The 15,892-nt window shown below is 42.1% G+C and overlaps 1 protein-coding gene across 1 annotated transcript in view; it reads right to left on the bottom strand.

Moving 5' to 3' along the window:
- The window catches only part of pic (DNA damage-binding protein pic), a 52,088-nt gene extending 42,979 nt beyond the window's left edge, over positions 1–9,109 (bottom strand). The window contains exons 1-4 of the mRNA XM_045735923.2: positions 8,953–9,109; positions 4,970–5,118; positions 4,679–4,805; positions 2,317–2,452 (exon numbers count right to left, since the gene is read on the bottom strand). Coding sequence (XP_045591879.1) covers positions 2,317–2,452; positions 4,679–4,805; positions 4,970–5,118; positions 8,953–9,022 — 482 coding nt within the window. The 5' untranslated portion in view covers positions 9,023–9,109. The remainder of the gene's footprint in view (positions 1–2,316; positions 2,453–4,678; positions 4,806–4,969; positions 5,119–8,952) is intronic.
- Between the last annotated feature and the right edge of the window lie 6,783 nt (positions 9,110–15,892).

Genomic DNA, 15,892 nt, shown 5'->3' on the forward strand with positions numbered 1-15,892 from the left:
CACAACTTCTCGTGAAGTTGGGGATGGAGAGCTCTGTTGCAACACGTGGGATGCCAGCAGCAATGCCTCATGCAATTCCTGAAAGAAATTCTGGGTGTACACAAGCTTGGTTATATGCCAGGCACAGAATCACAAGACACGGGTAAACTTGCCTGCGTTGTCTACAAGAACACACAATGTAGGGAACGCAAGCAAAGATGCATCAGCACCTTGTGCGTCGAGTGAAAAAGTCAAAAGCCTCAGTTTACCAGAGCTGCCCGCTTAGTGACGATCACGCTTATAAGAAATTCCATTATTTTGGCGATATTTTTTTTTTTAACATAAAATTATTATATATCACGCCATGGGTCCCAAGAAAGTCAGTGGTAAGGTTCAACATATGAAAACACATGTGAGAATGACCATAGAGGCAGTACAGAATGTCCCTTCCTCAAAAAATAAGAAAATGTGTGCAACATGGGAAGAACTGCAAACTTTTGCTGAAACGACTCACCCAAATCAAGCTGCAGTAGACCATTGCCTTAACCTTTTCAATAACACTGATGAATGAAGAAAAAACAAATCTCCATGGACAAATTTTTAGTGAGACAAACAAGCAGTGAACCATAACCAGGTCCTAATGGTATGCAGGCAAAACGTATGAGAGTGTATCCCAGAGAAGTCATCACTGCCTGATGTTATAATGGAAGGAAACTCCCCTTCCAAACAGTAACACCTCTCCTCTGCCTCCTCCCCCCCCCCTCCTCACTATCTTCCATACGCCAACAAGAGTCCTCGATAAAGGTAAGATAAACATATGTACTGTATTGTAGTTAGAGAAAAAAAAATTGTATTCAGTATAAAATGTATTTTTAAATTAATATTTTTGGGAGCGTGGAACGGATTAATTCAATTCCCATTATTTCTTATGGGAAAATTAATTTCGACTTAGGATCCGTCTCTGGGAACTAATTAAAATCGTAAGTCGAGGCCCCACTGTATAATCAATGTTTGTGGACACATTTGTGATACATGTAACACAGTGTCTTGGAATAGTACGGATGTTCTACTGCCAGAATATTGTGAACATGTTCAATAAACATAGGATTAGCCAGAAAAAAAATAAATGCATTTGTAATTATGTGGAAAAATGAATAAAAAGATATTTGTGGCAACTTGCGCTTGTTGAAGCTGGCGCGCGACTGGCTCTGGGAGTCTACGCCACAAGCGGCCACCAAACCGTGACATCACACGCCATTTTCTGGACCCCAATGCGGCCAAAGTAAGTACAATTTATATTTTATTTCGACATATATGTCATCAGGGAAGGGCATTTAACAATTTTAGAAGTCAGCAGAGCAGTGCAGTGGTTAACCACCCCTTTAATGTGCTCTCATTTCCACATTAAGTTGTGTGTGGTCTATTTTCTCCGATTCCGCATTCCATAACACAGCATTTATTCACATTGAATTCCATTTGCCACTTTTTGCTCCAAGTACTTATTTTATCTACATCAATTTGAATGGCATTACACTCGTCTATAAAATCGTCTATGCATCTCCTATCTTACCCAGTGTCTTAGCATCATCTGCAAACACATTACTATAGTACACTACATTACTATATTTTTTCTGGTAGATCATTTATGTAGACGATGAACATTACTGGTGCAAGAACTGAACCCTGTGGTACTCCGCTAGTAACACTCCTCCAGTGAGATACATTGTTTCCAATTACTGGTACTGCCCTTATCTGTCTGTCAGTTAGAAAATGTTTCATTCATGTCAGAAGTCTCCTCGTCACCCCTCCAGCATGTTCCAGTTTCAAGAACAGCCTCTTGTGTGGGATTCTTTTCAAAAGCCTTTTTTTAGGTCTAGACACAGTCAACCCAACCACTTCTTTCCTGTAGTATCTATCTCTGTGGCTCTATCATAAAAACTAAGCAGATTTGTTACACAGGATCTTCCTATTCGAAAACCATACTGTCTGTCAGTTATTATGTCATTACTCCCTAGGTGTTCAAGCTTGTTATGATACAGGTCTATAATTTAGAGGTTCCTCTCAACAACCATTTTTATAGACTGGTACTATGTTTGCCTTTCTCCATATATCTGCCGTGCAATTCCTGCGCACGAGGATGTCTGGAATATTAATTGAAGTGGACTGCTCAGCTCGGTTGCACATTCTCGCAGCACCCAAGGTGAAACTCCATCAGGTCCAACCACTTTATTTCTTCCAAGCCCCATGGGTATAGGTGTGTTATAAGAGCTGTGTTTACCTGGGAATGAAATGAGGGTGACACAGAAGTTTGAGTATACTGTATGTGTAAAAGCTTACCGAATATTATAAGCCTTTAGTTCGTTGTTGTCTTTGTCGAGAGGAATAACTTTAATAAGACCTTCATAGAGCCGCAAGACAATGCACCGAGCTTGAGGATCAACAATGGCTATCATTCCCGTCTCGCATGGCTTACCTGGTAAAGGATTAGAGAAATACCAGTTATTTAATAATATTTTAAAACAATGTGCAACAATACAGCCAACCAGCTAGTATCTTCCACTCTTCCAATCCTTAAACAAATCTACAGACTCTTAATATTACATAACTTAATGCTGAAAATGTTTGTCTTAAATTTTACAGTTGAAAAACTTATGAAAACAATCAGATTATTCATAAATACAGTATATGAACAAGTTTGAACATTATCTTACAACATACAGTATGTCTTAGAACTATATTACATACTGTCAAATAACATTAGAATTATTTTTTATTCTTTACTACTTGAATGCTCTTTGGTCAACACACCATTATGTACTCTACAGTCCTGGATAGTATTGGTCTAGTGCATGACTCCTGCAACACATTCCTCTTCCACACACACATCATAATCATTAACCACTATGCGGCCTGGTTGATGGGGTTCTGGGAGTTCTTCTACTCCCCAAGCCCGGCCCGAGGCCAAGCTTGACCTGTGAGAGTTTGGTCCACTAGGCAGTTGCTTGGAGCGGCCCGCAGGCCCACATACCCACCAAGCTGAGTTTTTTCTGGCTGAGAAAACTCATTTGCCTAAATCTGCGCCCGCTGAGAAAACACCAGTTTAAGATTTCGTACCCATTCAAAACATGAGCACAGTTGGTTGGGTGCGAAAAGGACTCCTGGGACCTCCAGTGAGAGGCAGCCATCTTGGAAAAAATTCAAGAATGCCCTAGGGCTGCTGGCTGTATCCATTCCGAGTGAGCAACTATGGGTGGCGCACACGCCTCTGGCTCCCAACCCGTCAGACGCGGTTTTGAAAGATTGCTCTCTGTTGGTGAAATTCAGACCTTATTGTTTGAAGAACATAAGGATCATGATATTGATGAAGCTAGACACAATAAGGACCTATCACAAAGGTCAGATATAAGTGATATAGCACCCATGAGGACGATACAGTGAGCATATCCAGTATAACCCAGTAGTAGCTGAGAGCCACCCATGCATACCCTTGTCATTTCCAATTTTTATAGATACACCCACTTTCCTCACATACATGTGAAGATATGAGTGATACCAAGACAGAATTTTGTCATTGAGATTTTCCTGGATCTTTCCAAGAATACCTGGATTTTTTCAATCCTATCTTACAAAGCAATCTTTTCAAGAATTGCTGAATCTCTTCCAGAATACCTGAATCTCTTCCAGAATACCTTACAAAGTGATATTTTCAAGACTACCTTACAAATTGATTTATTCCTATAATCTTTTCAAGACTACCCTACACTTCACGAGCTTAGCTACATAACACCTACATGTACTAAAGCCAAGGGTGTACGTGAGTGCGTTATTTGCAAGCACACAGAACGAAGAAACAGGAAGTGAAAATCTGTTTGTACCTGGTGCATCGAGTGCGAATTCGCACTGTGAACTATGGACTACTGCTTTGATTATCACTCACTTCTGAAGTACTGAGTGTGTAACTATAGGTAGTGTGTGAAAGTGTACATATTGTAAATATATTGAATATTGAACCAATGGACAATATTAATATTGTGCCTATGAACATTTGTTGTGGACACATTACTGACACATGTATCACAGTTCCATAGAACATTATGAACATTCTACTGCATACATATTGTAAAGGACACAAATGTCCATCATATAAGATAAAACCAGCGTTGACTGTAACGAAATGACATTTCCTGAGTGAGACCCAGAGAACTCCCCGGAGTTCTTGCCTACTGGGGACCACGAGCCAGAACCTGGCCCCCCTCAGAGAGGCATGAGGAGCAATGGCCTATAGAAACCCCCCCCATGTGGATGGGAGCATTCTATGTCTGCCATCGACCAGGTTTGGCATCAGAAAGGTAGGCGCCTCAAAACAAACCCTGTATTTCTACCAAAAGTCTAACGAGTGGACAGAACTCCCCAAGCAAAAATTAGCAAACGAGCATGACATCATGCTCGTTTGCATGACCTTTCCTAATATGTCCATTGTGAGGCACAGCATCAAAGGTTTTCTTGAAATCAAGATACAGAATATTACAATTCTTCAATAAACTGCTTAATCTTAATCCGAGTTATTCTGGGTTTTCAAGATGTAAACAAATGGCGCTTTTTCAATTCAAGTAATTTTCCTACAATACTGTAGGAATATGTACTCAATACAGACTAGCACTACATATGAAGTAATCTAAACACAGAACACACAACTCACCAATTTTATCAGACACATTTCCATGGGCACGAGTGAGAATTTCAAGGTGATCTCCATCACCCACACACTCTAAAATCATAGCACAGTATCTTGTAGTCAAAATGAACAGCGAGTCTTTAGCTTCATTCTGAAATGTTAAAATGTAAAATTAATTGACTAAGATATATTTCTTAACAAAAGAATGTATGAATACAGTTGAAAATTACATTCAATTATGACATGTATATTACTCATCACATTATATATTTTTATTACACCAGGTGTACCAGATTCACAAAACAAAATTCTTACCATTGGAGTGAAGAGGTGCATGCAAGCTATCTTGCCATATATAGTGAGTTCCTTGAGAGGTCTGAGTCCTTCAGGTGTTACCAGATGAAGCTCGACCCTGTTATTGCGAGCAACTACAAGGTTGAGGTCTGTAGGTGATGTCAGGTGGCCTGCAAATATCATACTAATGATAAATGGGATCTGTTACAGTAGCTGCAAGAACAGGAAGAAGAGACGGCACAGGAAGAGGAAGAGGAGGAGGATGAGGAGGAAGGGGAAGAAGAGGAGGAAAGAGAAAAAGAGGAAAATGTATAGAATGACGAGGAAGAAAAAAAAGAGATGGAACTACAGAAGGCCTATTGGCCCATACGAGGCAGCTCCTATCTAAAACCACCCAATCCCACTCATATACATGTCCAACCCGCGCTTGAAACAATCGAGGGACCCCACCTCCACCACGTTACGCGGTAATTGGTTCCACAAATCATCAACCCTGTTACCGAACCAGTATTTACCCAAGTCTTTCCTAAATCTAAACTTATCCAATTTATACCCATTGTTTCGTATTCTGTCTTGTGTTGATACTTTTAATGCCCTATTAATATCCCCTTTGTTATGTCCATTCATCCACTTGTAAACCTCTATCATGTAACCCCTAACTCTTCGCCTTTCCAGTGAATGCAAGTTAAGCTTTGTTAATCTTTCTTCATATGAAAGATTTCTAATTTGGGGAATTAACTTAGTCATCCTACGCTGGACACGTTCAAGTGAATTTATATCCATTCTATAGTATGGTCGACCAAAACTGAACTGCATAATCTAAATGGGGCCTAACCAGATCAAGATATAGCTGAAGAATGTTACGAACCCAAGTCCACAGTCGGAACTCGGAGCAGTGACGTCAACGCCATCTGTGAGTCCGCTCCCGAAAACCCCTACAACATGGACAACTCCATCTAGTGATGACGGGAATATACCGGCAATAGGCGCTGGATTCCTGTCCTAGTCGGCTCATGAGGTAGCTGGTGCTGACCTCTGGTGAGGTGACGCTTAGAAAAGCAGTGCCATCTATTGAGCGACAGGGTGTACGTCTATGTCAGCTAGGAAGTGACATGTCCTAGTGGTCCCATTGTACTTATGACATGTCTGTATTCATAGTCAATGTAGGGCTGCTGTGATGTACGAAAAGTCAGTCTACCCTAGGCAGCCAAGGTCTCTACACCAGTCTGCTTTAGAGAAGCAGTGAGCCGCCGCCGGACGAGAACTGTAGTGTGTTCAACTGTCTGCCTGAGGAGTGGCAGTGACGGGATTCACCGTACCCAGGGCCGATAGTGAGTCTTCTTCCGTGTTAATTACCTACCGATTTTTGTATCATCTGCAAATTTGCAGATGTTGCTACTCAAGCCTGAATCTAAATCATTTATATATATTATAAACAATAGAGGTCCCAGGACAGAGCCCTGAGGTACTCCACTAACATTATCTCCACTGTTAACAAAGCTTAAGTTGCATTCACTGGAAAGGCGAAGAGTTAGGGGTGACATGATAGAGGTTTACAAGTGGATGAATGGACATAACCGGGGGGATATTAATAGGGTATTAAAAGTATCAACACAGGACAGAACACGAAACAATGGATATAAATTGGATAAGTTTAGATTTAGGAAAGACTTGGGTAAATACTGGTTCAGTAACAGGGTTGTTGATTTGTGGAACCAATTGCCGCGTAACATTGTGGAGGTGGGGTCCCTCGATTGTTTCAAGCACGGGTTGGACAAGTATATGAGTGGGATTGGGTGGTTATAGAATAGGAGCTGCCTCGTATGGGCCAATAGGCCTTCTGCAGTTACCTTTGTTCTTATGTTCTTATGTTCTTATTATCATCCCACTCTGACCCCATTTATACTAACTGTTTCCTTTGGAATAGCCATGCCCTAATCCAACTTAATATAGCACCCCCAATACCATGAGCCTCTATTTTTTTAATCAGTCTTTCATGTGGCACTGTATCAAAAGCTTTGCTAAAGTCAAGGTACACATCACAATCTTTACCACTATCAACTGCCTCAACTATGCTGGAATAAAAGGAGCAAATTTGTTAAACATGAACGGCCATTTGTAAAACCATGTTGCGACTCATTTATTAATTTATGTTTTTCAAGATGAAGACGAATTGTATTTGCAATTATCGATTCAAGTAACTTTCCCACAATAGACATTAGGCTAATTGGCCGATTGTTTGACGCAAGTGATTATCTCCTTTCTTAAAAATTGGTACCACATTACCTACCTTCCATGACTCTGGCCCTCTACCTAACTCTATTGATTTATTAAATATGGTAGAAAGTGGCTCGGAAAGCTCCTCTTTGCAGTCTTTAAGCACCCTGACAAACACTTCATCCGGCCCTGGGGATTTGTTTGGTTTTAGTTTTACTATTTGTTTAATTACGTCCTCCCTGGTAACTGCTAAAATACTCAACCTGTCCTCGTCCCCACCCACATATACTTGTTCGGCTGAAGGCATATTGTTAAGTTCCTCTTTAGTAAATACAGATATAAAATATTTACTAAAAATACTACTCATCTCCTCGTCATTATCCATTATGTGTCCTGTCTCAGTTTTTAATGGACCTATCCTTTCCCTAGTCTTAGTTCGATATAACTGAAAAAACCCTTTAGGATTTGTCTTCGCTTGCCCTGCTATGCGAACTTCGTAGTTTCTTTTTGCTTTCCTTATCTCTTTTTTTTAACATTTCTAACCAGTTGTACGAATTCCTTGTTCTAAACTAACTTCCCCATTCTTAATCCTTTTGTACCATGCTCTTTTTACCTATAAGGTTCTTCAGATAATTTGTTATCCGCTTTGGATCATATCTAGCTCTGGTTAGGCCCCATTTAGATTATGCAGTCCAGTTTTGGTCGCCGTACTATAGAATGGATATAAATTCACTTGAACGTGCCCTGCGTAGGATGACTAAGTTAATTCCCCAAATTAGAAATCTTTCATATGAAGAAAGATTAACAAAGCTTAACTTGCATTCACTGGAAAGGCGAAGAGTTAGGGGTGACATGATAGAGGTTTACAAGTGGATGAATGGACATAACAAAGGGTATATTAATAGGGTATTAAAAGTATCAACACAAGACAGAACACGAAACAATGGGTATAAATTGGATAAGTTTAGATTTAGGAAAGACTTGGGTAAATACTGGTTCCGTAACAGGGTTGTTGATTTGTGGAACCAATTACCGCGTAATGTGGTGGAGGTGGGGTCTCTCGATTGTTTGGGTTTTCGATGGGTTGGACATGTATATGAGTGGGATTCGGTGGTTATAGATAGGTGCTGCCTCGTATGGGCCAATAGGACTTCTTCTTCTTAAGTAAGAGTCAGTGGAGATGAGTCCATGCCAATTGTGACAAAAAAGAACCAGTATGGATGAGGCTATGATGACTATGACGACGGTGGCCATGAATCGTCGACACCGAGGCAATGAAGAGTGTTATAGTGGTGGCTATAACAGAGCCAGTGTGGCCAAGACAAGGAGGAAAGAGTGTGGCCAAGACAAGGAGGAAAGAGTGTGGCCAAGTCAATGACTGGCGAGTAAAACATGTATGGTGGAGACTATTTACGATTAAGAATGAGTGTGGCGAGAAAAGCTATATTGAGTATGATGGAGACCATAAATAAGAGCTGGAGATTATCAAAGCGATGGAGACCGGCAGTGAAGGCCTCCCCCCCCCCCCCCCCCCCCCCCCCCCCCGTTAACACCTAAGTATCCTAAAAGTTTCCTGCACTTAAAAAAAAAAGGTGAATAAAAGAGCAACGAGAAGCTCCGGGTTGATGCCTGCAGCACAACCACAGCAATTATGAAAAACTTCAGGATTGAGCAGGTTGTTGTTGCAAGCTACAGCACATGCACCTCTCCGTAACTGCTCAAACACCTGAACATATTTCTTCTCCTGGCACCTGCCCCCCGCCCCACACTCTCCCACAAACACTTACCCGTAGCACATGCTGTGACGGCGGTGGGTTTGTGGGCGGTAACAACATAATTATAAGCTGCTGTGGCCATTTCCAAACGTTGTTTACACTCTCACATTACGCTCTCGCGCGGCAGGAACGCGAGAGTCGTCCTGGCCGTCGCTTTAGTTCCGTCTCGCGCTCCATATTTCCTCCGCTTCTTATTCTCTTCTGTAATTAATTCTACTTATTTCTTCGAACCTTATGACTCTATAAACATTTTATTTACTATTAAAATTTAATTCTGTCAAATCTATACTACATTATTTATTTTAAGTTGAGCATATATCAATAATATAACTATATTGTAGAGCATGGCCGATTATCTGGCGGGAATTTCCAAAGTAATTTGAATGTCACCAATAGAGCAATTTTATTATTTTTGATTATCCTTAATTGCGCTCAACTCTTTAAGACAACTATTACATACTAGTGTTTGAACATAAGAACAAAGTGTGTTCTGGTCAACATAAGAGCAAAGGTAACTGCAATCATTTATGTTTATTATAAACAACAGAGGTCCCAGGACAGAGCCTTGGCTCTACTTACATTTTCCCAGTCTGACTTAACCCCATTTATACTAACTCTGTTTTCTTTGGTATAACCATGTCCTAATCGAACTTAATATAGAACCCCCAATACCATGGGCCTCTATCTTTTTAATTAGTCTTTCATGGGGTACTGTATCAAAAAACAAGTATCAAAGTATCAAGTATCAAACTCTCACTATGACTGTCTGATTAGACAGTCTAGACCCAAGTATAGCAAAAATGATTAATGATGGTAATAAAGTCCATTTCAGGTGGATTCCATCTCATTTTGACCTCTTAATGCATGATCTGATGAGTTAGCAAAAGAATCTGCCTTCAAAGAAGTTGATTATAACCTTGAAAATAAGAACATAAGAACAAAGGTAACAGAAGAAGGCCTATTGACCCATATGAGGCAGCTCCTATTTATAACCACCCAATCCCACTCATATACATGTCTGTTACGAACCCGGATCCAGCATCCGAGCACGGAGTAGTAACGATTACGCCATCTGTGGGTCAGCTCCCGAAACCCCCGCCAAACGAACGACGACACCGGATGAGGACGGCGAATATCGGCCACAAGGGCCAGTTTCCAGTCCTGTGCAGCTCACAACACAGCCGCTCCTGACCTCTGGTGAGGTGGTGCTCCGACGACAGCGCCATCTGTGGGCTGGATACGTCAGGTGTTTGTGCCCGAGCCCGTAAGTGAGGTTTATTAGTGTCCCGGTTATTGATGACGTGTCTGCTTACAGAGCCGACCTGGGACCACTGTGTTGAAGGTTGAGTCAGTCTACCCGAGGCAGCCAGTCTCCATACCTTGAACGTTGCTGCAGCTGTTGTGAAGTCGTCCTCCCGGAAGAACACTGTGATGTGTTAGCCTGCCAGTGGAGTGGCAGTAAGAGGATTTACCCGGGACCGACTGTTGGAGACGATCATCCACTGGGGTATTGAGGACAGGAGGGTGATTTGTGATATCACACGAGACTCCTGTCTAGGGCGTACCCCTTATATCGTTCGTGGAGTGGCCGTACCAGCCTTGGTGGCTCAGTACCTGCCAGCAGACCAGCTGGACGTGTGGTTGACGGCCTCCACGACGGTGCCCCCAGTGGACCTGTGTTTTGGCTGACCTGTGGCCAGGGTAGGCTCAACTTCTTTGGATATTTCGTTGTGTGGCCACAAAGAAGCACCAAGGACTCGGCACCGAGAGTTGTGGCACCAGCGTCTTCAGCAGAAGACAACGATTATGGATTAATCCCCTTGTATAGGGGAATTGGTTCTTATGGTTCTCAAGCTAGTTCTTATGGTTCTCAAGCTATATCTTGCTCTAGTTAGGCCCCATTTAGATTATGCAGTTCAGTTTTGGTCGCCATATTATAGAATGGATATAAATTCACTTGAACGTGTCCAGCGTAGGATGACTAAGTTAATTCCCCAAATTAGAAATCTTTCGTATGAAGAAAGATTAACAAAGCTTAACTTGCATTCACTGGAAAGGCGAAGAGTTAGGGGTGACATGATAGAGGTTTACAAGTGGATGAATGGACATAACCGGGGGGATATTAATAGGGTATTAAAAGTATCAACACAGGACAGAACACGAAACAATGGATATAAATTGGATAAGTTTAGATTTAGGAAAGACTTGGGTAAATACTGGTTCAGTAACAGGGTTGTTGATTTGTGGAACCAATTGCCGCGTAACATTGTGGAGGTGGGGTCCCTCGATTGTTTCAAGCACGGGTTGGACAAGTATATGAGTGGGATTGGGTGGTTATAGAATAGGAGCTGCCTCGTATGGGCCAATAGGCCTTCTGCAGTTACCTTTGTTCTTATGTTCTTATGTTCATATAGTGTTAATACCCTCCCCCTGTGCACTTTTTGCTTTTTATATATTTAATCGGTGATGGTCATAATTATAATATTAAGTTCTTAGCTTTCTTTCCCTACTCCCTTTAAGTTACTTGCGTCACGGATCTCATCCCTTGATAGCCACTACTGGCTCGGGAACGGATACATATATCTTCCTCTAACAACATCAGAGTAAGGACCCCGTTGCGTCCCGAGAGGGCCGTAACAATGTCCAACCCACGTTTGAAACAATCGAGGGACCCCACCTCCACCAAGTTACGCGGTAATTGGTTCCACAAATCAATAACCCTGTTAACGAACCAGTATTTTCTAAATCTAAACTTATCCAATTTATACCCATTGTTTCGTGATCTGTCTTGCGTTGATACTTTTAATATCCAATTAATATCTCTTCTGTGATGTCCAATCGTCCACTTGTAAACCTCTAGCATGTCACCCCTAACTCTTCGCCTTTCCATTGAATGAAATTTAAGAACATAAGAACAAAGGCAACTGCAGAAGGCCTGTTGGCCAATACGAGGCAGCTCCTATTTATAACCACCCAATCCCACTCATATACATGTCCAACCCATGCTTGAAACAATCGAGGGACCCCACCTCCACAATGTTACGCGGCAATTGGTTCCACAAATCAACAACCCTGTTACTGAACCAGTATTTACCCAAGTCTTTCCTAAATTTAAACTTATCCAATTTATACCCATTGTTTCGTGTTCTGTCTTGGGATGATACTTTTAATACCCTATTAATATCCCCTTTATGTCCATTCATCCACTTGTAAACCTCTATCATGTCACCCCTAACTCTTCGCCTTTCCAGTGAATGCAACTTAAGCTTTGTTAATCTTTCTTCATATGAAAGATTTCTAATTTGGGGAATTAACTTAGTCATCCTACGCTGGACACGTTCAAGTGAATTTATATCCATTCTATAATATGGCAACCAAAACTGAACTGCATAATCTAAATGGGGCCTAACTAGAGCAAGATATAGCTTGAGAACCACACTAGGTGTCTTGTTACTAACGCTGCGATTAATAAATCCAAGTGTCCGATTTGCCTTATTACGAACATTTATGCATTGATCCTTTTGTTTTAAATTCTTACTAATCATAACTCCCAGATCCCTTTCGCAATTCGACTTCGCAATCTCAACACCATCTAGCTCGTATCTTGTAACCCTATCATTACCTAACCTCAGAACTTTACATTTATCAGCATTAAACTGCATCTGCCAATCCTTTGACCATTTCAAAACCCTACCAAGAAGCTTTAAGCTTTAGAACATAAGAACATAGGCAACTGCAGAAGACCACTAGGCCCATACGAGGCAGCACCTATCTATAACCACCCAATCCCACTCATATACATGTACAACCCGCGCTTGAAACAATAGAGGAACCCCACCTCCACCACTTTACGCGGTAATTGGTTCCACAAATCAACAACCCTGTTACCGAACCAGTATTTACCCAAGTCTTTCCTAAATCTAAATTTATCAAATTTATACCCATTGTTTCGTGTTGATACTTTTAATACCCTATTAATATCCCCTTTGTTGTGTCCATTCATCCACTTGTAAACCTCTATCATGATGTGGGGTCCCTCGATTGTTTCAAGCGCGGGTTGGACATGTATATGAGTGGGATTGGGTGGTTATAGATAGGATCTGCCTCGTATGAGCCAATAGGCCTTCTGCAGTTGCCTTTGTTAATATGTTCTTAAGAGAATGTGTGAAGTGAGTTTATTATTTATTATTGGTAAATGGTCACTTGTGTTTACTGAGCCTCTTTCTGTGTGGGCGTTTAGGAAATGGTCGTTGTTTGACAGCATTGTCTGGTTTGCCACTATGGCCCTGCCATTGGGCCCATAAGTTTGGAAATCTGGGCCCAGATGGGTTCCGTCCCTTATCGTATTGTATTCACCTAGTTGTGCTTGTGGGGTTGAGCTCTGCTCTTTCGGCCCGCCTCTCAACTGTTACTAACTACTAACAAATTCATTTTTTCCACAAATTAATTTTTTTTTGTTCGATCCGCCGGCGCTGGGATTGAACCCGGACATAAGGATTACGATCGCCTAAGCGCTATACACTCAGCCACAGGCCCCTGTACTCATCGTGAGTGGCTTCTCTTGCCTGATTTGTTCTTCCGTGTCCCAAGGTTGTGTTTTGCGTTCAGATCTTCCAGGAAATAGGCAGGTCTGTTCCTTCTGGTGAGTTTCATGTTATCGGCCAGGAGAAGGTAAGCGCGGGATGGTGTTATGTCCCAACTGGTTGGGGTCATGTTTGGGGAAGGGTCAGGGTTTGGATTTTTTGAGTATCCTCTGACGACGGGGGGGGGGGGGGTGTCCACGCAAGCTGGGGCCCTGTGTGGGCAGGTGGTAAGGGTGGGGTTGAGGTGTGGGCAAGTGGAGGGGAGGATGGGTTAGGGGTTGGGATGTGGACGGGTGGGGGTCCTGTGTACTCGCCTAGTTGTGCTTATGGGGGGTTGAGCTTTGGTTCCGCCTCTCAACCGTCAATCAACAGGTGTACAGGTTCCTGAGCCTAGTGGGCTCTATCATATCTACACTTAAAACTGTGTATGGAGTCCGCCTCCACCACATCACTTCCAAATGCATTCCATTTATTAAAGGAACATAATATGATCTAAGTGTACTGATATAGCCATCTTGGTTTAAAGGATTATATTCAATATGATAAACTTATATGATAAATTAAAGATAACTAAGTAAGCAATTGTTAACTTAATGTACATTATTAATTATATATAGATATATTCAATTTATATGAAAAGATTGTCGAGCTTGACTTGACTGAGGTGGAATAATTAATGAGTGTCCAGATAACTTAAAGATTCAATGGCCGAAAGATTAATCAAAACTTACTGAAATCTGGGGTGTCGCCCCACACTGTAACGGCAAACAGACTTATTGGATAGATTAAGTTTATACTGTACAAGCATGCAATTGGGCAATCAACACTACAATTACTCAATATACTTATGTAATCTACTGTATTCTGAAAGCTGATGCCGTCTGACAAGTTGCCAGATTTGATAACCTCTCTTATAGAGCTCAGGCACTATATTTTATGTCACAGCTTTGCTGTTTAATATTTCAGTAGCTTTGCTAGTTGATTATGTCTTTAGTTGCGTTTGCAGTAGGATAAGATAAAGTTGATTGTAGAGGCTGCATCACTTGGTGTGCTCCACTCTCTCCACTCTACACTCTTATTTAGATGAAGTACTAGGAATTTTTCATTATATATATATAGTATATATATATATATATGCATGCAATAATGATCACAAAAACACTGATCCAAGTATGCGGAAAAACCACGTGTGGAAAACAGAGAATGCCCAACGCGTTTTCGGCTACATCCCCTTCATCAGAGTAAAGTAGAATGCTTCATTCTACTTTGCTCTGATGAAGGCGATGTAGCCAAAAATGGGTTAAGCATTCTCTATTTTTCACATGTGGTTTTTCTGCATATATATACTGTATATATATATATTGGTGTATACTGGCAGCAGGTTTTCTTTTATGAATGTCTCATTGAATATGACAGCATATTCCGTGTTTACTACTTTCTGATTTAGGGCTTCTATCTCTCTTACTAATGCTCTTGCATTAGTGTTCAGCTGGAAGAGGAGTTCACCAAAAGTCATGTTTTTTATATTATATATATATATATGTATGTATGTTACGAACCCGGATCCAGCGTCCGAGCAGGGAGCAGTAACGACCACGCCATCTGTGGGTCAGCTCCCGAAACCCCCGCCAAACGGACGATGACACCTGGTGAGGACAAGGTGTACCAGCCACAAGGGCCAGTTTCCAGTCCTGTGCAGCTCACAACACAGCCGCTCCTGACCTCTGGTGAGGTGGTGCTCCGACGACAGCGCCATCTATGGACTGGATACGTCAGGTGTTTGTGCCCGAGCCCGTAAGTGAGGTGTTTTAGTGTGTCCCAGTCATTCATGACGTGTCTGCTTACAGAGCCGACCTGGGACTACTGTGATGGGAGTCGAGTCAGTCTACCCGAGGCAGCCAGTCTCCATACCTTGTACCTTGTTGCAGCCGTTGTGAAGTCGTCCCCCCGGAAGAACACTGTGGTGTGTTAGCCTGCCAGTGGAGTGGCAGTAAAAGGATTACCCGGGACTGACTGTTGGAGACGATTATCCACTGGGGTATTGAGGACAGGAGGGTGATTAGTGATATCACACGAGACTCCTGTCTAGGGTGTTTACCCTAATATCGTCCGTGGAGTGGCCTGACCAGCGTTGCGGGTCCGGAACCTGCCAGCAGACTGGCTGGATTTGTGGTTGACGGCCTCCACGGCGGTGCCCCCAGTGGACCTGTGTTTTGGCTGACCTGTGGCCAGGGTAGGCTCGGCATTCTCAGAGGACACGTTGTGAGGCCACGAAGAAAGCACCGAGGACTCGGCACCTAGCTTCTGGATCCAGAGTCTTCAGCAGAAGACTATATTGTGAATAATCCCCTTGTATAGTGTTAATACCC

The sequence above is a fragment of the Procambarus clarkii genome, chromosome 6 (genome assembly GCF_040958095.1).
Source record: "Procambarus clarkii isolate CNS0578487 chromosome 6, FALCON_Pclarkii_2.0, whole genome shotgun sequence".
Taxonomy (NCBI): domain Eukaryota; kingdom Metazoa; phylum Arthropoda; class Malacostraca; order Decapoda; family Cambaridae; genus Procambarus; species Procambarus clarkii.